We start from the raw sequence: 20,752 nt of genomic DNA on the forward strand, positions 1-20,752 counted from the left end.
TGGTGGATTCGAGTGAAGAAGAGTGTGCTTGAGTCCGATGTAGTGGATTCTATGGAGGTGCGAGTATTTATCCAACTGCATTTGTGTTAGCTCTTCTCCTCTCTGATGGTATCAATATGTTTCAAATATTCCTGAGAGATTTATTTATGCGGTACAAAGTGTTTGGAGAGGATCATCAACTCAAATACACAATTTTAGTCCATTTCATCCACAGATCAATTAAGTTAGTTAAAAATTAGGGTAAGTTGATTTTACTTAATTTATGGTTTATAGGCTGAAGTTAATAACATGACCTCAGATTCAGAAGAGTTGGCTTTCTTTGGTAGTGCTTCAGTATAAGTTCGGTAAACAGAAGAGAAAAAAGAAACTAATCTCAAGAAACTTATAAATTTACTTCCGTGGTTATAACTCATAAGAACTTATGCTTGGGTTCATGCTGCTTTTCTGAGGACTCATCTAGCCTTTTTATTATACCTACTGAAAAAGGGGTTGGGCAAGTAGAGAAGAATGAAGCAGCGACACTAAAGAGAAGAAATAGCCATGTGACTGCTTTTATGTGTGTTTAAATCAATTGTCTTGTGGCTTATCCTTATAGGTGCCTCTCCTAATATGTATTCCATGTACTCATTTCTTATATTATACCAGAATACCTTAAACTCTAATATGTGACCCCAGTAATTGTGGTCTAAACTGAGATCAAGGAATGCCTATGATAATAAAATTGAGCTCATCTTCCAAACCGTATTTTCATGTGTGTTTAGTATGAAGTATAAATATATCTGAATAGTTTAGAAAGTGCGACTAAAGGTGGATATTATTTCAAACATTAACAGAGATGAAGGTATTTAAATTAAAGTCTTTTGTAATTCTGAATCAATATATTAGATTTGAATCTTTTTGATAAAAATATTGAATTTGATTTTTATGTATATCATATTATATAAGAGGTTTGTATGGGTTGGAGATGGAGGTTTGATGTACCCTCTTATCATTTCGAATCAGATAGGATGGATTTGAATGTAATTTAAATTTATCATTTTGAATCTGATAGGAAATACATGAATTTAATTTCAATTTATCATTTTTAATATAGGACATATTTGAATTTGATAGAATAGATTTGACTCTAATATCTTATTGAATGGATATCTTTTAAATGAAAACGAAGAAAGTCGGTGTGTTTTGGACTCTGCTGGCAAAAATCTTAGTTATTGGTTCCTAATAATAGATTGGCTTCGTTTTCATTTGATCCTCTCTTGTGGACTACACACAGCTGCAAGTTTAGATTTTATACTTCAAACTTCTTCCTCTACATTCGGATCAACTGCCGAAGGATTAAGGGGTGACCATTTTCTCTTCAAACATGTTTGATAGATTCCTTTTGTATTCATGGCTAAGTTTTATAGAGTGTTCACCCTAACCTGCGTTAACAGTAAATTGTTTTCAAATTTAAGCTTAAGTGAAGTAAGCATATGCATATTACAGATTCAGTTCTTCCTAATTTTGTATCATGATTCTATCTGACTCATGGAACTTATGAGCTTAAATTCCAATCTTATCGTCTGATATTGAGATAGTATATTTAATTGTAATCAGTATATTTTTCTCGTTTGCTTCCTTATAATTTGAATATGGTGGTAATTACTGTGATAAAATTCCAAATTTCAGCAATATTCATGTACTTTCAATACAGTCATAATATATATCATTCATGATCTTAGTTAAATATGATATAATTTTTTGATAATGCAAAAAAGTTGCTCTATATTTCATTTCACATATTCATAGACTTCTATTTCTTCATTACAGCATGTTCAAGACACTGGAGAGGTACCAAAAGTGCAGCTATACCTCATCTGAAGCAACAGCTCCATCGAAGGAGACCGATGTAAACTATCTTGATCGTAATATCTATCTAGACATGCAAATATATATATACATATTCCTATTTATCCTTCTTTACTTTGTGTGACAACAACCAATTAATTGAGTTCTTCTTTCTTAAAAAAAAAGTCTGTTCTGCATTGATCAGTTAAGAAAATATAAATCGATCTACTTTAATATGCTCTTTTGAGTTTTATGCCAGTTCGATTTCAAAAACTTTTTAATTTTGGTATAGAAGTGTTTTTAGTTCTGTCAAATTGTTGACCCTGATTTTAGAGAAAAGACAGTGAGTATTAGATATATTGAAATATTAAGTTAATTGAGAATATTAACTAGGTATTCTGTTAGAAAAAGGATCTACTTAATCCTGAAAAGCCTTGAAATTAGTTTATATCCTTTTACATTTCATTGTACTGTTCTGCATTATTATGTCAAAAAAATGGGAACTTTTTTTGTACTAATAAACTTTATCATGTTTCTTACTAATAGACTGTTTATCATTTTACTATTTCATTACTATCTACATCTAGGGGTGATAGATTAATTTAGATTTGTACCAAACTTGACGTGGATTTAAACTTGTACGGGACTTGATCTGTGCTAGCTAGGCCTGAAGGCAGTTGAATTATTAACCCAGACTAGATGCAGAATCTCAGTCTTTGCTCTGACCTTGTTCTCTAGATCTACATCGGTTTCCTTATTTCTTGATCAAATTTTCTGGTCCACTGGACTTGCTTCATTTAGAATATAATCTTTCTCTTCTCTCTCATCCGCAAATGGTCATCATACTTTTCTATGACCATGTTGACTTGTCTCCGTTTACTTATATAATAGTCATATTCTATAATAAGTCTCTTTATTTTGGATAGTAACTAAACGACAACTTACATTATTTTGATATAATAATTCATCATTTTCTCTTATATTATTCTATATAATTTTTAAAAAATAATTTAATAATAATCTAAAAATAACTATTTTACTCTTAGATTAGATAACACTTAATTATGTACAACCATAGCTATAATTGAGATTTTCTTTCTCTCTTCTATCTTTTCTCTTACATTCCAATCATCTTAGCTATCATTGAGATTTTCTCCATCTACTTTATCTCTTCTTTGAAATTGTCATCTCACCTATAATTAAGATTTTATCTTCTTTTGTTTTTGGACTAGTAAATTTTGCAAAAGCTTCGTGCAGGCTAATAACAATATAATGTGGGATTATAACAACATATTGCGGTTACACTGGTCTAAAATTACATCTCATTGCATATTTATTTACATAGAGTAGTTAGTGGTTAGTTTTTCCATGCAAACTTATAATTCCGCCTCGTACTACATGGTTACTTCTTCATAGTGCATGATTATTTTACATAGAGTGAGAAGTTATTTCTCTGTAGTATGGGTTTAAACCCTGCATATTCTATAGTGCATGGTTATTTTACATAGAGCTTATAACCCCACATTAACCCCTAATGCATGATTATTTCTTTGTAGTGCATGATTATTTTACATAGAGTGAGGAATTATTTTCGCACAGTGTAAGCTTATAACCCAGCATTAGCTCGCAGTGCATGGTTACTTCCTCGTAGTGCGAATATATAGTGTATTTTAAATTCATAGTTGTAATAAAAGATATTAAAATTTTAGATTATGTATATTATTACTAGTGTTTTATATCCAATCAAGGGTATTTTTATCTTTTGGTTAAAATCTATCACCGGTTCTCAATAATTTTATTATTCTTCAATACTTTCGTATCAACTTTTTGTCACATTAAATATAATTATTACTCTTACATTAGTATTGAACTAAATATTGAATAACTTATACTGATATTAGTTCTATTATTCTAGTATTAAAAATTATAATAATAATAATAATATATTCTAGCATTATTCCACAAGTGAACACAACCTTATAGAATAAGATCAATTCAAGAATAAGTATTTTAATTTTTAATACCAAAATAAGCGAGATAATATTAGTATAACCCATTCTATTATTTGGTTAAATATTAGTTTAAGAAGTAATAATTATATTTGATATGACATAAAATTAATATTAAAATATTAGAGAATAGTGAATTTGTATTAAGAATTGATAAATTTATATTGGAAATTTATGAATTTGTATTTATATGATACAACTATTTTTTAAAAGAAATGAGAAGAGAAAGAAAGAAATATCAACTGTAGCTGAAGTGAAATATAATTAAGTGATGTCTAATATCAAAGCACTATAGTAATATGAATTATTATCAATTTATTTTTAAAAAATTATATGTAATAAGATGAGAGAGAATGATGAATTAGTATACAAGAAGTTAAGTTATTGTTTAGTTACTATATCCAAATAAGAAGGACTTATTGTACAATAAAAGTATTGCTAATGGAGGAGTGAACCGGGCTATGTAATTTTAAACAGAACACTTTCCTTTCCTACCATGGATAATATAATATACATTTGAGGTCCTTACATGACAATCAAGTGTATCTAGACATCACAGGGACTGCAACACACCCCTCTTAGGCGACGATTGTCACTTTTGTTTTATATTATCGTCGGTTACATGCTTTCGTTTGTACAGATTATTCACACTCATTTTTTGCAGACACCTAGAAGATTATTTTAGATTCAACATTAAGTCCATCCCACTTTGATTCCATTGGTTTTGCTTGATCCAATTTCTTGAACCACAACTTAAACCTAAACATAATGGGTTGCGGTCGATCTACTTTGTTTACCTGAACTATTAAGTCCCGAATCTTGTTTCTAGGACTTTTCTAGGGCAATGAGGTGTTTATTAGAAGCCCCTGCATTGTATACGGTGTTATTCTTCCTACATATGCAACAAATTGTTTCTTCAAATGTTGCTCAGTGGCAAATTGTTTCCTGAGTGAAACCGCTGCCCACAGCACTGACTAATGGTACATGATCACCTGTACCTGTTCTTTTCTCCATCTTTTGTAATTAGAACTTCCATGCAATTATAACCTGAGAAGCACATGATATTTGAGGATGTACCTAGAAAAATGAAGATGTTTTACTTTTGTTTGATGGTCTTATCCTCCTATATAATCATAATACACCATTTCTACTTTTTTTTTCTGTTTTTTTTCTTTTTTTGTGATGTGATGCAACAGCATTGCGTAATTTTACTCCATAACCACCCATATGCATTCTCACTCTAGCAAAGTTAAAATTGGACTGAGCCGTCTGCAAATAAAGTCTCTTTTTTCTTGTCCTTCCTTTTAATTTTGAAGCATTTCCCGCAAAGTATCATAAATGTCCTTATCGTTGTTAATTTTCTGGAGGCACCTATTGCATCTTACTACTGTGTGCTAGAACTGCTTTCTCATCTTCTTCCATGGCTTCCTAGAACACATGGAAGATCTATCAAAGAAATCAGACACATGGCATTTTTCTTCTTTTTTTCTCTCAGCATTCATTCAAATGTGAGGCCATGGACTGTTCATACTCAAGTAATGAGACAAAAGTCTGCTGAAACTTTTCTACTTTTCTGTTTTTTAAATAATATTTCTCGACACATCTGTACATGCATGTCAATTCACATGAAAAAGTTTTTTATATTCCACTGTAGATAGTCTCCTTTTTCACCTTTTTTAACATAGTAGCAAATTATTCATCATGAAGGTAGTTCATAATTTCATTTGAGGGTCCCAACTAAAATCTGGCAATATTGCCCAATCAAATGCCAGAAATAATCTATTCGACTTTGTGTGCTAATGTTCCGTATAGGTATAAATTTGACTTTAAAAAATAAGAACTGCAAAATTATATTACATGATATTAGAGATTTTATATCTTCTCAAAATCTGGTATTTATTGGCAATGGGTGATGTTGACAAGGTATATAGGATCATATGCTAGAAAAATCTAGTCAGAGCAATAGCTGGGTTAATATTAAGATCTGGGTTTTCCTATATACTGAGCTACAGATAAATAATTGCGAATGTAAACAGATGCGGATGACCGTCGGGAAAAGAGTTCGGGGATAAAGATGGAATAATAGTTTTACGGAGCTACGTCCCACTGTTGTCTTGCTGTTCCACTGCCCAAAATCCGATTCAATAAACTGTCAAGTGTTACTAGATTTAGGTTTTACAGTCGTATTACTGTTTCCTGTACCTGGGTCAGTGATTTAGAAACTTCTAATGGATAGAACACTTAAAAGTTGGAGGAAATATCAGTCCAATGCTAACCAGAACTTCTAACAGTAAGGAACAATTGTTTTTAAGTTTCAGGAGTAATTCTTGTATAACTTTTGTTTGTGCAATCCTTGTAACTACACCAGAATATCTTCCTGTATTTGCCTTGATAAGTGTACTTGTTGTCAAATGTTTGAAGAGTAAATCTGATGGATATTTAGAAAATTTCTGCAGTAGGGTTTATGGCATATCCCAATATTATCAGGAAAAGGAGCAAGGATGTAGAAGTTTAACGGTGGAGGATATTTAAAATCACTTTCGAGGGCCTAGTGTGACAAAAGACCAATGCAGAAAAGGATTTGATATCATTCATTCTCATGTTTGAGCTACTAGGGTTAAAGAGCCTTGTCAATTCCTAATGCTTTCTAGTAGTAGCAAAGAAACATAAAAAATCCTACAACTCAGATATTTTATACATCGGCTATTTGGATCCTTTTCTCCATTCAACTTTTGTTCTAGTTAGATTATTTGTTCAACCCTAGTGCTATTGTGTACTTCTCAATAGCTGCTTCTCATTGGTTTGGTCCACTCTGAGACACCTCTACTTGAATGAAGTTAGTTTCGCATCCTTGCTGATGCCTCTATAAGGCGTGTTTGTTGGATATGTGCAAGTATTTTTATTTTGTTTTCCTGTAGTTATCCTCAGTCATTCATTACTAGGAAAATATAACTTAAGTTTCAATATTGTATGGTATTATTCTATTACATTTGATCATTTATATAAAAATAATTTTTTTCTTTACTTAAGCTACTGTGAAAGCAATTCTTACGGAGCTCCACTGGTGAAATTAATCATTTTATTGGTAATTATTAATTGCTACTACTAGATAACTGGAGTAAATATCTAAACAACCATTAACTTAACATCAAATTCTCGTAAAATAAAGTAAAATTGAAAATATGTGAGCAATGACTGTTTTTATCCATGGTTTCTGCCTGTGTCCTGTGCTCTTGCATCAATATGGAAGACATTTTCAGCTCAAACTTATTCAATATTGATTATTCTCAAGAACTTCTGAAAATCTCTTTTTGGGTTCATTAACAGCCGTTGGTTATTATGATATGTTTACATCTCCCTAAAAATGAGAATATGTAATCATAGAACAGTTCTTGTGAAGTCTTGTATCAGCCTGTGTGATGGTGTCTATGTTTCAAGAGATGCTAAATAATTCAGAGAATGGACACTCTTTAGATGACGCAAAGTAATCATTCTTTGCAAGTCCTCAACAAATAAGTTTGTCTGCACAACCATCAGCCACACAGTGATACAGAAATCTTTGAACAAAAATCATGGAGCAGTTGTACTCTGTGATCATATAAACGTTTGTCTTTGTCCTCATATATTGTCCTTGTGAATAATTATGTCATACTTTTGGGTGAACCCTTTTGCTTATATTACAATATGAATGATTCTGTCTTGCTGCTCTATTTTATCCGTTTACGTTGGGCATGTACTACAAGTATGTATTCCTTGCTGTAAACTTTCTTCTACTTCCATAAAAAGCTCATGAATTGTTTATGGTCATAGATGTGATATGTAATTTTGGCATTACTGCTGTCTTATATGTTTGCAAACTGAAGCAAGCTCTTTAATGAAGGACCACGACTCGAAAGTAAGTTAATATGAAATAATGTTGTAGGGAGGTCACCTACTTACATTGTAATTGCACTAATCTAGTACCTCAACTAACTGTTTTATCGTGGACAAAACAAGTTGGGCATAGTTAAATACCAAAAGAAATTCGTTTCCATAAATTGTGCAGTTCTATTGGGCATATTCTTTCTTTTTTTAATAGAAAAATGAAATTTGGCATAGTTGTATGACTTCTAAGTATCTTATGTTTTGTAATATTAGCAGAACAATTACCAGGAATATTTGAAGTTAAAAGCAAAAGTTGAGTTTCTGCAACGTTCCCAGAGGTAGCCATCTGAACTTAAATTTTGAAGTTTTCCTTTCCATATATTCACTGTTGAGCTATAACTTTAATGCTAATGCATAATTTTCATTGACTTCTAATATTACTTTGACCATACGATTATAGAAATCTTCTTGGTGAGGACTTGGGTCCATTAAGTATAAAGGAGCTTGAGCAACTTGAGGATCAAGTAGAGATGTCTCTAAAGCATATAAGATCGACAAAGGTAATCATCGTGATACTGGAATCTCTTATAAAACATAACTGCAGATGACTTATTAAAAGGAGCTATGAATATATGTTAGGTGTTGATTGATTCTTGTTATTTTGCAATAGAACATCCAACAATAAAGGAAATATGCAGCAGAGACATTAGAAAGCAGGGTTATTTTTTATTGCAAACTCTTCCATCATCCGTTACCAAATTGTTAAATTTGTTTTGTTTATAGGAACTGAACCAGCCTACTATTATGTTTTATTTTCTGAGAAAGTGCTAATCATATATTTAGCCCCTAAGACTCAAGTTCTTATTATGACATATTGGCAGCTGTGGTTTTTTCTTTTCTTTCTTAAAGACCAACCTTCATGACTACTTTGGATATCACTTTCTTATATATTCGTGAGAGATCTTAATGATTCTAATTATATAATATATGTGCATTCACTTGAAGATTACATCCATTGCACAATGTAGTTGCATCAGAAACTTTTTAGTACCTTCAAAATCCAGAACTTGGAGTGTGCTGCATGAATCTTTTGTTTCTACTTCTATGTCAGGCAAGTCCTGCGTTAGCTTTTGGGATTCGATCTTCTAAATCGATGCCCAACATTATGAACCTAGAATTAGGCTACATTTAAACAAGATTAGCTTGATTTTAGTAGGGTGTGAAAGCTCTTAGAAGGGCGTGTTGGGTGGGTCAGGTTCAATGATATGCAACATCATCCAGATCCATTTGGAATGCGGCAATAGTTAGGTCAACATTGAACGAGAAATGGTTGATTTGGGGGTTATTACTTGCAGGACTAGCTATTTGTAGTGTCCCAAACAGCTTGTATATTAAATCTTGATAATTAACCTCAAGAAGTGGATTATATCGGCTCGGGCTTAGTTGACCCATTACCTCTAGTTAGGTTATGTATATTTAATTAAGAGGGTTTCCTAGAATAGACCCAAATGTGTGAGAAGTTTTTGTAAAGCAAGAGATGTTGTCTCTCGTAGCTCTCATCCTGGTGTTGAGAAGAGAGCGACTCAGGCTTTGCTATCTGAGTCTTGAGGAAGAATTTAGTTGTTTGCTAAGGAGAATAAAGGAAGAAGGATTCTTATTGGAATGTGTATGGCTAACTTAGTGAAGAGGTAATATCTCTATAAAATCTAGCATACCATTATTCTTGATAGTGGATTTTCCCTGTGCCTATTGATATAGCCTACTGTTAGGTAAACCGTAAACGTTGCAATCCTCTTGTGTTCTGGTTGTCCTTATTTCATTTTTTTTTGGTGGGATTTCGTCTTTGTCGTGAGTTTTGCTAGATTTTTGTAGTAATTTGCTTACAGTGATGGGGGAAGAGGAATCCTCTTCCCCTTCCTATATGTTTCTTTCATCCTCTGCTAAAAATGATATACAGAACTTGTGGATTCAGTTTTGACTATCCTCTTGCAAAATGAGGAAGGGGTTTCTTTTCAGTTTATGACCTGAAGTTATTCTAAGGGTAAATATTGAACGATGTCCTAACATTAACATAGGATAGCCAAATTGAGGCAACAAGCGTGCAGAGCCAAAAAAATATATCAGCTAGTACTGACTAGATGAGAACGGTTATAATTGTTTTGTTTTCAGTTGGACTCAATAGTAATTCTATCTTGTGCTCATTTTCCGGGAAACCAAAAGCTGAACCGAATGAAACACCACCTGACTTTGCAACAAGGTATCAGGGTATTATACCACTAAGTTTTTATGATTAGTCCATTGAAAGCTTGGTCTGTCAGAATCTCATTAAGACTTGATCAAACTTTGCTCGAAAGGGAGCCGATTCAAGTTTGACTTGCATAGTAGGCTCAAAATTAAGACTAAATAATAATAATATATATTTAATATTTATATATAATATATATAATTGATAGGAACCTTTAGCTCAAGATCTAAAAGCATATAATATTATTATATTAGTCCTTATATTTTATCATCAAATCAGATCTTATTTTAAGTTTATCATTGCAAGGCAAATCCTATTAATGAGAATTTTACATTTCTTCATTGTTAAAAGCTTTTGTAGAATTTATTGATGTAATTTTTCCTCTGATGTGATGTCTGTAATACTGAAAGTCTTATTAAATATAATGATTATGGATATATTAGAATATAAATATGAAATCATTGTTTTCTAACCACTTATGTTTTTAAAGTAATTTATGAGTGAGCTAAATATCATGCCTTCAAATACTTTTATATTCATCTTTGCTTAAAAAAATAATAATGTTCATCCATTTAAATTAAGTTCACTTATTGAGCCTATCAAAATATATTGCTGCAGATACAAAGAAGGTGTTAAAATATAAAATATAAAAATTATCATTCTCTAACAATTTAAGCTTTTAGAATAGTTAGTTTATAGAGTTACACTGATATTTGATTTCTATTTATATATCTGCAGACACAGTTAATGCTTGATGAGCTCTTTGATCTTAAACGAAAGGTAATTGGATTTAGATATCTTATTACCTAAATTATCCTCTCTCTCTCTCTCTCTCTCTCTCTCTCTCTCTCTCTCTCTATATATATATATATGCTTATGTTAACAAATATTATCTTACTGCAGGAGCAAATGCTGCAGGATGCTAACAAGGCCCTAAAGCGGAAGGTATCATGACTATTGCATAATAGTTGATGAAATTTAGTACTGAATACTTGACCCAATATTTTCTTTTTCTTTCTATGCCGCATCAGTGAGTATTGACACTAGTTTAAATTTCTTGCCATTGAAATTTGCATATATTTTTATATTATTAATCTATTATCTGTTTGGGGTACAGGTGGTCATACATGGGATAAATATCAAAGTTGGAAGAATTCATATATCATAATACGCCAAAGACCTATATGCTTGAGCTTTTAAGTGAAAATGGATTTAAATTATATATGTAATCATAGTTCTGTCTTGATCCTAATTCCATGATGTTTATGGCTTCTAGGCTTGTTGTTTTTGGACTCTCCGGTTCTTGAGCACTTCGAAGTGCACCATTGATGGGAACTGGCTTGATTTGATCTGCAATGGTCTCTAGACAAATTCTAGAACAGACCTTGTAGGAGAAATTTTGGGAGATATATCCGTTGTAACCTTTTAAAATTTGGATATGTTTTTAATCTTAAAGAGAGTTTTCCAACGAATTTAATATTACGTGAGATTTGATAAATAAGATTTTGATATATCGACTACGTAGTGGTTGGAAGATGGAAAAGTGGTTTAGGGGAGTTTTGGGGGTTTTGGGGAAATTATGCGATAGGGTAGATAACCGAGAGAAAGAGAAGAGAAGGGAGAGGAGGTCAGACTTTAGAGACAAGGGTGGTGCAGCCAGACGAAAGGGGTTTCGGCGGCTAAGACCGGCGGCCTAGGAGGGGTCAACATAAGAAGGAAAGGAGTAGGGTCTAGGAAAAGAAGGAGCTCAAGCGCTAGTCCAATTACTTGATAATTCATATAGGGTACGCACCAAATACAAAGCACTCCAATTAATAAAGTATAGTCAACTAACCTAAACCAGCACCAAATGCAATAAATAAGCAATAAAGGAGACCCAGGTAGGGTTGGCGCTCAAGGCTTGAGGCAGTCCAATCAGGTCGTTTGCTTCACTCCACAACACTTCCTTTAACCTTGTCCTCAATGTCTGAAATTGAGAAAATGTTCAAGTATCTTAGACTCATAGTCCCAAGTGGCTTGATCTGCCAAGCCACTCCACCAAGAATTATGTCTCAAGTCGTCCGTCAACATGTACCATGCGCTTGGCTAGCATGCACTCGCACCTGAACCGGCTTCATTGTATCACCCTTGGATGGTTTGGGTATGACTGATACCGTGAGTTCAAGTCGGGCCTTTAAAAGTGGCACGTGGAAGATAGGTGGATCTTAGACGAAGCCGGTAGGTCAAAGCAGTATGCCACGTATTAGATGTGCTCCAAAATCTAAAATGGACCATAGAAGAGGAGAGAGCTTCTAGTTTGTCACAAGCCGCAATGTAAGCTGACAATATGATCTCAATGCTCTCGATCATGCAATTGCTTCATCCTGTTCTGAGCAACTGCCATATGGAGATTCAACCACCTCAAGGTGGCATCGCAGTCAAGAACAAATCATCTTTGGTCCTATCCACACGGCACAGCGGATCATATGCTAGTAGCATCGGTGGTACTCATCCATATATGGCCTCAGAAGGCCTCATCTCAATTGCTAAGTGGAAAGTCGTGTTGTAGGAATACCCAACCTAGGTTAGATATAAAAGCCATTCCTTGCGCCGATCTCCAATCATACATCACCGCTCGATGCAACGGTTTATCACCTCTGTCTGTTGTTGGTTTATGAGTCGTATGCTGAGCTCATGGCAAGCTTCGTTTCCTGTTGTCTTTGAAGTAGGCCAGCCAAAACGTGCTAACAAAGATGTAGTCACGATAAAAAACAGTAGACCAAAACATATCGTGAAGGTGAGTGACATATCAAATATAGACTTCTGCAACCCATTTTGTTGAAAACAGGTGTGCAAGTGCTAAAAAATGGGCATACCTGCTAAGGTGATCCACAACAACCATGATCACTGAGTAGCCTCGTACAAGTGGTAGCCCCTTGTCCAAAATCAGCCTATCTCAGTCCTCCATCTAAGAATGTTGTCGGGGTCTGCTACTAGCTCACTTAAGATCTAAACAAGGTCCTAATCAATACTCATGGTTGTCCTCAATTCTAATAGGAAGGGAAAGGTCGTCAACTCGCTGCACTCGGGTTGACACAAAAGAGCATCCGCAATTAGATTTTCAGCATTCTTCTTGTATACCAACTCGTAGTTATAGCCAAGTTAGTTTGCACACCCATGTTTATTGGCTGGTTTATGGATCTTTTACTCTAGAAAATACAAGAAACTTTTTTGATCCATTCTGACGTTGAAACAACGCCCATTATATATAGTTGTCACTTCGTCACAACATGAATAATTGTCAACAATTTGACCTTTGGAGAGAGTGCTTTGCTTGTAAAAGTAATAGGTTGCCTTTCCTGCATCAAAACAACACCTATATCAATGTCAGATATGTTGTGTTCCACCACGAAATTAAAAATGGCAAAATTGAGGCTGTTATCATAGCTTCCTTTAGCTCCTCCAATGCATTAGTGCAACAACATTGTCAAAGGCGCGACTGTTTTCCCAAAATTCTCCACAAATTGCCAAAATAATATATCAGCCCCAAAAATCCATGCAACTCCTTCAAGGTCTTGGACAGCGGCCAATTCACCATGACATGGCCCAAATATTCCACTTTTAGTTTGGCCCAAAGGCAATTTGGATTGTTTCACTTTCATGTGGTTGCTACTCAAAACTTTTAGCACCTCTATCAAGTGCTCTAAATGCTCTTGCCACAAACGAATGTAAACTAAAATGTGGTAAAAAAAATAAGGACATACCATGAGGCTTTGAAAGGTAGTCGGTGCATTGGTGAGACCAAACGATATTACCTAAAATGAACATAGATTGAGCTTACTAAAGTAGGCCACACCTACCAACTCATCTAGCAACACCTCAATCACTGGAATCAGGTACCTCTTTAATGGTGATCATGTTAAGTTCCCAGTAAATCGATGCAGAACCACCATGACCTGTCCTTATTATGCACGAGCAACATCTTAGAAACCATTTTCGTAATCTCCTCCTTATGAGTTGTCTTCAATGTGGTCCCGTCTCCAATTGTCACATCGAAGCCTACAGTCAATTCAGTGGCTATTCCAATTTGCTTGATGAGCTCTCTTGTCTTTAAAGGGTGCTACTTGTATCGATAATGGGATACAATTCGAGTAGGCTGATTAGGGGCTGCAGGGCTATGTCTTGGCTTGACAAAATGCCATCCAAGTTGACCCAAGCTTTGGACCATTGAAGGTTGAGCACCAAATCAGCTCTCAAAGTGTTAGTGGGTAAAGATCAAGCTTGAATTGGTTGCCCTAGACTGCTAGTGTGATACCGCGACATATGCTCTCTGTCTTCAATGTGGTCCCATATCCAATTGTCACATCGAAGCCTACAGTCAATTCAGCAGCTAGTCCAATTTGCTTGACGAGCCTCTTGTCTAAAAAATTGTGGGTGCTACTTGTATCGATAAGGATACGCACCACCTGTTTCTTAATAGCACCGACAATGCGTAGCGCCTTCGATACCACTGACTTGGAGTTGGCATGCAAGGATATCCTGCATGCACGTCCTCATCCTTAGCTCCGTCAACATTGATATCCTAATTCTAGGCACCATCATCTGCATTAACGATGGGTTCTTCATCCAACCTATCTATCAACATGACACCTCCTATAGGTCTTCGCTCAACGGTTCTCCACCTATGTCGAAGTCAAGGTATTCCCAAGTAGGTATTCAGCCCTCTAGCATGCAAGGACAGCTGAAGAGGGGCTCGCAATGCGGAGGTTGTAGTCGAGGCCATCGCACCCCACATTTGCCCTGTAGGTTCCCTACAACTTCGCTAGACCATTTGGTCCAGCTGCTCCACACTATCGTGTTGATGGCTTAGATCTTCTCTTCTATACTTAAGGCAAGAGTGAAGGCTTCCTCCAACGAGTTAGATTGCAAGGTCTTCACCTCAGCCTAGATATCGATGTAAAGATCACTAATCTATGTACTTTTCAAGGCAGAGTCACCCCCCCCCCCCCTTCGATTCAGTTGTTGATCCTCTCAGAGTTTTCTTGGTAACATAAGACTTCTACGTAATCTTTGTCCACATTTCTTGGACGTCATCATATTCAATTAGACCGAATCAATGGCAAATCGCCTTCGCAAAATTTGTCCAACCAGTGAAGTGCTAAGCTAGATTGGCCACTTGATATCACTGAAGGGTCATCTCTTTGATGTGAAAAGAAGACAACACCTTTTGATCTTCAATCGTGTCGAAGTAGATGAAGAATTATTTCACTTGATATATCTAGTCTAAAGGATCCCTATCTTGAAATTTGGGAAACTTTAGATGGACGGTTTGTCCGTGGGTTCCTCCATCACGTTCTTAGTCTTGATCTTGGTCCTAATTGTAGTGGCATGTTAGGACCACCCCAGGGTAGACGTGATTGCAACAAAGGACCAGCTTTGGATATATCTAGAACTAAAATTGTGGAGATGAATTCTAATCGATCTAGTCGTCCAAAAGAGCTGAGATTCTACTAGGTTGTCCATCTAGACGTCAAGGATCTAACTAGTAGCAGCATAAAATAGTGGCATAACAAACATAAGTGGTAGAATGGAACATGAGTAGCAAATGTTTACTCGGCATAACCAATGGCGAACGTAGCAGAAGCATATGCTTTGTGGGTGTCGGGCAGAGGCAAGGTCTCGTAGGGCCTCATCAAACCTATCCACATCAATAGCTTAGGCAATCAAAATCATGTCAATCTGATGATTATACCGAGAGATATGATGGAAAATTTGATAAATATCAAGGATGGTGAGATGAATGTGGAAGGTGGATAATCAAGTTGTGCTTAGGATCAGGGTTATGGAAGGTGTTACAAACCGGCTTGATCTAATTCGTAGCGGTTCTGCACGGGATTTGGGATCCGCGGGTGGAGTCACGGATTCCTAGGTATATGATGGAGGTGATAAAAGAGTGGAGACCGAGTAGTTGATGGAGGTGGCTCGGCAATCGATGATGGTGGTGGTGGTTTGCGGATGCAGATGCGATAGATGATTGAAGACTATGATTAGCCTACAACTGTGATAAAGCCGTACGGAAGGTAGAGACGATTAAAATAGAGAGACAAAGAGGGAGATGGAGATATAGGCCTGCCCTATGGGACTAGAAGATCGGTGGAAGAGGGAGATTAGAAGTTAGACGAGACCGTGGCAATGGAAGAGGTGGCACTGGTTGGTGAAAAGAGAGGGAGATGTAGAGGTCGACGGCCTAGTTGAGAGAGATGCCAGGGCAAAAGCCAATTAATTTCTCATTCCAAGCATACCTAAGATACAAGCCATAAGGCCCTATTTATAGAAATTAAATTAAAAAGTCTAAAACAAATTTAAATAAACTAGTCTTCCTTATCTTTTCAGATTAACCCTTCGTTTTGTCATAGATAGATTCTAAATTTGGAGAAGTCATAAATACCAAAGTTGTAGATATGGAGGTTGGCGATCTTATTCAACTAATTTGATATTATTTGGATATCTGTAAAATATTATACGAATATTTTTCCAAAACTGCGCAAAGTTGAATTTAGCTGATTAAATAAAATCCTAACATACTAAAACTTTGACTAAACCACATATGTATAATAAATAAGATAACTAAACTTGATCTATCAAGCCCAATATCTTTCGAGGTGATCTGATCTAGTCCGAATCACATCAAGGTGAAAGATAGCTACGGTGGTGAGATAGTATAAAGCTATACAAGGGAAAGAAATTGATTGTACTCTTAGAAACGAAAGGGGACGAGAGGATGTAAGGGAAAGATAGTGGTGGTGGTGGCCACGACCAAAGACAAAGCTTGGCGAGAGAGAGGGAGGTCGCACGAGCGGGGGAGAAGAATTTAGGTCTGATTCTCATTCACTTAATAATCCCTCATTAGGGTTCCAGTAGACTACTACAGATTATATAATGTCCCTAATCGACTGGATCGACCCAACTAGGCTAACTTGGGTCATACTGACTTAAATGTAATCTACCAATTCTTAACCAATTACCATTAGGTGCACACCACTATGTTTAGTGGCTATCTAACCTAACTCGACCTAGTCGACCTAGTTGCTTTGGCTTAGGCTCAACCAACTCTAGCCAGCCCTAATACATAATCCAAGATTAGGCTTTAGGCCTAACCGATTACAACTCTAATAAACCATTAAACTTGAACCTAACTTGACTAATCCACATAAGCAATGACTAATACACATAAGCAAAAGCAACTAAAAAGCAGATGCAAAGATAAATATGAATAGATAACTATCCATGAGAATACATAAGCAAAAGCTGCGGTAAGTGCCCTTGACTACCTCTATGAAGCTGATCTAAGCTAAAGGTGGGTTCGCCCCCTAGCTGGTTTATAATATACCAGCATGTTTCTATCATCTTATCCTCAAGGTGGGAAGTCGTGAAGACAATCCATGATGTCTGACTCTAACTCCCAAAGTGGTCTCGTCCATTGGCATGCCAAGCTGCTTCGATTAGCAATTCCATCTCTGCTTAGCCTCTTTGCTTATGTAATCAATTTGAGTCCAATCCACCACATCGTGTTCTGAATTTCTGCATCCTAAGCTCGTGTGTCCAATTTGAGTCCAATTCCATCCCTTCATGCTCAGGGTCATAGAGGCCAATCTTATTGATCCATTCAAAGGGGTTCGAGTACACCTTTTCTAGCCCAAGTTGAATCACATATGGCCCTTCCAAGTGGCCTCTCTTCAAATCTAAAATACAAAGGGAACTTGGATATGAATACATAGTTGAGTCAACCGAATCAAATCGATGTGAGTCCATCTCTTGCTCCCATGTGATTGCATCTATCTTGCCCTCGGATGTGGCTTCCAACGGGTTCATCTCCTCTGCCTCTTGCTTCGTGCCACTTGCTTGGTTCAGTCACACCATATCATGCAAAGTTGAATCCATCTTGTCTTCATGCACTCGAGTTGCATCAACCAACCACAGGTCGATATCGGCTAGGACGATCACCTTGCCGTGGTCCAAGATGGGTCCATCCTTGAGTGTAAATCCTGGCTTGCTGTTTGGACCTGAGGTTAAATCAGCCATCATTTGCATGGTGTCGGCGTCCTCTTTGTATGCCTCACGTAGCCACTTGTAGAATGGAGAAGTCGGGTTGAAAATACTGCAAACTCTTCTATTGTCTTCGACGATAGCCATTTGACCATGATTTGCACCTTCCTTGGTCAACTTCTACTCTTACCGCAGCTTACGTTCGAGTTAGACCACCTTTGGCTCCTTTATGTGGGCTTCCCTCAGCTCTGAAAGGAAAAGAAAAATCAAAAATGAAAAAGAGACCAAGTTGGTTTGTTGCAAGACCAACTCGGACTAATCTTGGGCCAGCTAATTGGGGGCTGCATCCAAAATGTTCTAAAGTTCTTCCAAGGTGGGGAGGTAGCCACCTAGGTCCTCATCAACTATAACGGAAAAACAAAAGTTGTGGTCTTGTTAGAGTCAAAGGTGGTGAGATGGACATGGAAGGTGGATAATAGAGTTGTGGTTAGGGTTAGGGTTATAGAAAGTGAGAGATGATTGTAGTAGTGCGATAAAGCATAAGGCTAGATGAGAGACGAGAAGTGGACCGTACTCACAGAGACGAGAGGGAATAATCAAATGTAAGGAAAGGGCCAGGGTGGCAACGGCCACGGTCGAGGACAAAGCTCGACGAGAGAGAAGGAGGTTTCACGATAGGGAGAGATCGAGGAAGAGGACTTAGGTCAAACTCTCATTTATTCAATAATCCCTCATTAAGGTTTCATTATAGATTATATAATGTCCTCATCAGCCAGGCTAACTTGGGTCATACCAACTTAAACCTAATCAACCAATTTAGGAACTCTAAATTGTTTGAATATGAATAATGAGTTACATTTCCGTTCTATTTGTGCGAATATTGGCATCTCAAGGCCATGGAAGAAATAACTGATTAGCCCTTCAACTTTTATTTGAATTTCAAATTTAGGCATTATTTTTCCCCTTCCTTCCGAAAAAGAATAAAGAGATACTAATGATAACCCTTCGAGCCAATGAAATTAGTAACATTATTCGTGAAAGTATTGAACAATATAGTAGAGAAGTCAAGATTGTGAATACTAATACCATACTTCAAGTAGGCGATGAAATTGCTCGTATGGTCTTGATAACATAATGGCAGGTGAATTAGTAGAATTTGAAGAGTGTACAATAGGCATTGCTCTTATTTTGGAATAAAAAAATATTGGCGTTGTATTAATGGGTGATGAGTTGATAATACAAGAAGGAACCTTTATAAAAGCAACAAAAAGAATTGCTCAAATACTTGTAAGTGACACTTATTTGGGTCGTGTTATAAATGCTCTAGCTAAATCTACTGATGGGAGAGGTGAAATTTCATCTTCTAAATCTCAGTTAATTGAATCCCCTGCCCTAGGTATTATTTTGAGACGTTCTATATATGAGCCCCTTCAAACAAGGCTTGTTGCTATTAATGCAATGATCCCTATAGGACGCAGTCAATGAGAATTAATTATTAAGGATAGGCAAACCGGTAAACTAGCAAAACAGCAATAGCCACGGATACAATTCTCAATCAAAAAGGGCAAAATGTAATGTGTTTATGTAGCTATTGATCAAAAAGCATATTCTGTGGCTTAGGTAGTGACTATTTTCCAAGAGCAATGGGCTATGGAATATACTATTGTCGTAGTTGAAATGGCGATTCACCTGCTACATTACAATACCTTCTCCTTATATAGGAGTGGCTCTGGTTGAACATTTTATATATCGTGGACAACATACTTTAATAATTTATGATGATCACTCGAAATAGGCACAAGCTTTTCGCCAAATGTCTCTTTTATCAAGAAGACCTCTTGGTCGTGAAGCTTATCCAGGATATGTTTTTTATTTGCATTCACGCCTTTTGGAAAGAGCCGCTACATCATGTTCTAGTTTAGGTGAAGGAAGTATGACTATTTTACCAATAGTTGAGACTATTCTAAGATAAAATGATCAAGCGTAAAGAAAGGGCCACAGTGGCAGCGACCATTACCGAGGATGAAGCTCGGCGAGAGAAAGGTAGGTCGCACAAAAGGGAGAGATCAAGGAAGAGAGAGACTAAAGGTCAAATTTTCATTCATTCAATAATCCCTTGCTAAGGTTTCACTAAAGATTATATAATGTCCCTACCAGCTAGGCTAACTTGGGTCATATCAACTTAAAACTTAATCAACCAATTACTATTAGGTCCACACCACATGTTTGGTGACTACCTAATCTTACTCGACCTGGTCGACTAGCCCCTTCATCTTAGGCTCAACCAATCCTAACCAGCCCTAATACATCAATCCAAATTTAAGTTCTAGGCTTAATCGATTATCATTCTAATAAACCATTAAACTTGAACTTGACTTGATTAGCCGGATTGAACAGGCTCAACCACCATCCCTAATACATCAATCCAAGTTTAGGCTCTAGGCCTAACCGATTACAACTCTAATAAATCATTAAACTTGAGCTTAACTTGATTAGCCAGATCGAATAGGCTCGAGTCCGACTAATCCACAAAAGCAACTAAAAAGCAAATACAAGGACAAATATAAGTAGATAACTAGCTAAGAGAAAAGGTGTAAATGCCCTTGACTACCTATATGAGCCAATCTGCGTTGGAGTTGGATTTGCCCCCTGGTTAGTTCGTAATATGGCGATGAGGATAATCTACTACCAGTTGTGGTCTCCGAGCATTAGTCAGACTCAAAATTGTCGAAGGGTGGGGACACCCACCAAGCCCTAGGGCATCCATCGACCTGATTGGGTT

At 36.3% G+C, this 20,752-nt stretch overlaps 2 protein-coding genes across 3 annotated transcripts in view; both read left to right on the forward strand.

Annotated features, from left to right (window-relative positions):
• Positions 1-20,752, forward strand: part of LOC140773022 (agamous-like MADS-box protein MADS2) — a 33,842-nt gene that overhangs the window by 10,776 nt on the left and 2,314 nt on the right. The window contains exons 2-6 of one of the 2 annotated variants that reach the window (XM_073115334.1): positions 1,810-1,888; positions 7,974-8,038; positions 8,161-8,260; positions 10,684-10,725; positions 10,849-10,890. In XM_073115334.1, coding sequence (XP_072971435.1) covers positions 1,810-1,888; positions 7,974-8,038; positions 8,161-8,260; positions 10,684-10,725; positions 10,849-10,890 — 328 coding nt within the window. The remainder of the gene's footprint in view (positions 1-1,809; positions 1,889-7,973; positions 8,039-8,160; positions 8,261-10,683; positions 10,726-10,848; positions 10,891-20,752) is intronic. The other variant, XM_073115335.1, reaches the window with a different exon arrangement.
• LOC140774893 (ATP synthase subunit alpha, chloroplastic) lies at positions 18,965-19,942 on the forward strand. The gene is given in 6 exon segments (XM_073118074.1): positions 18,965-19,085; positions 19,088-19,485; positions 19,488-19,543; positions 19,545-19,645; positions 19,648-19,677; positions 19,680-19,942. Coding segments are annotated over 6 exon segments (969 nt in total).

Source organism: Typha angustifolia, chromosome 13 (assembly GCF_048772165.1).
Source record: "Typha angustifolia cultivar Huaian chromosome 13, ASM4877216v1, whole genome shotgun sequence".
NCBI lineage: Eukaryota > Viridiplantae > Streptophyta > Magnoliopsida > Poales > Typhaceae > Typha > Typha angustifolia.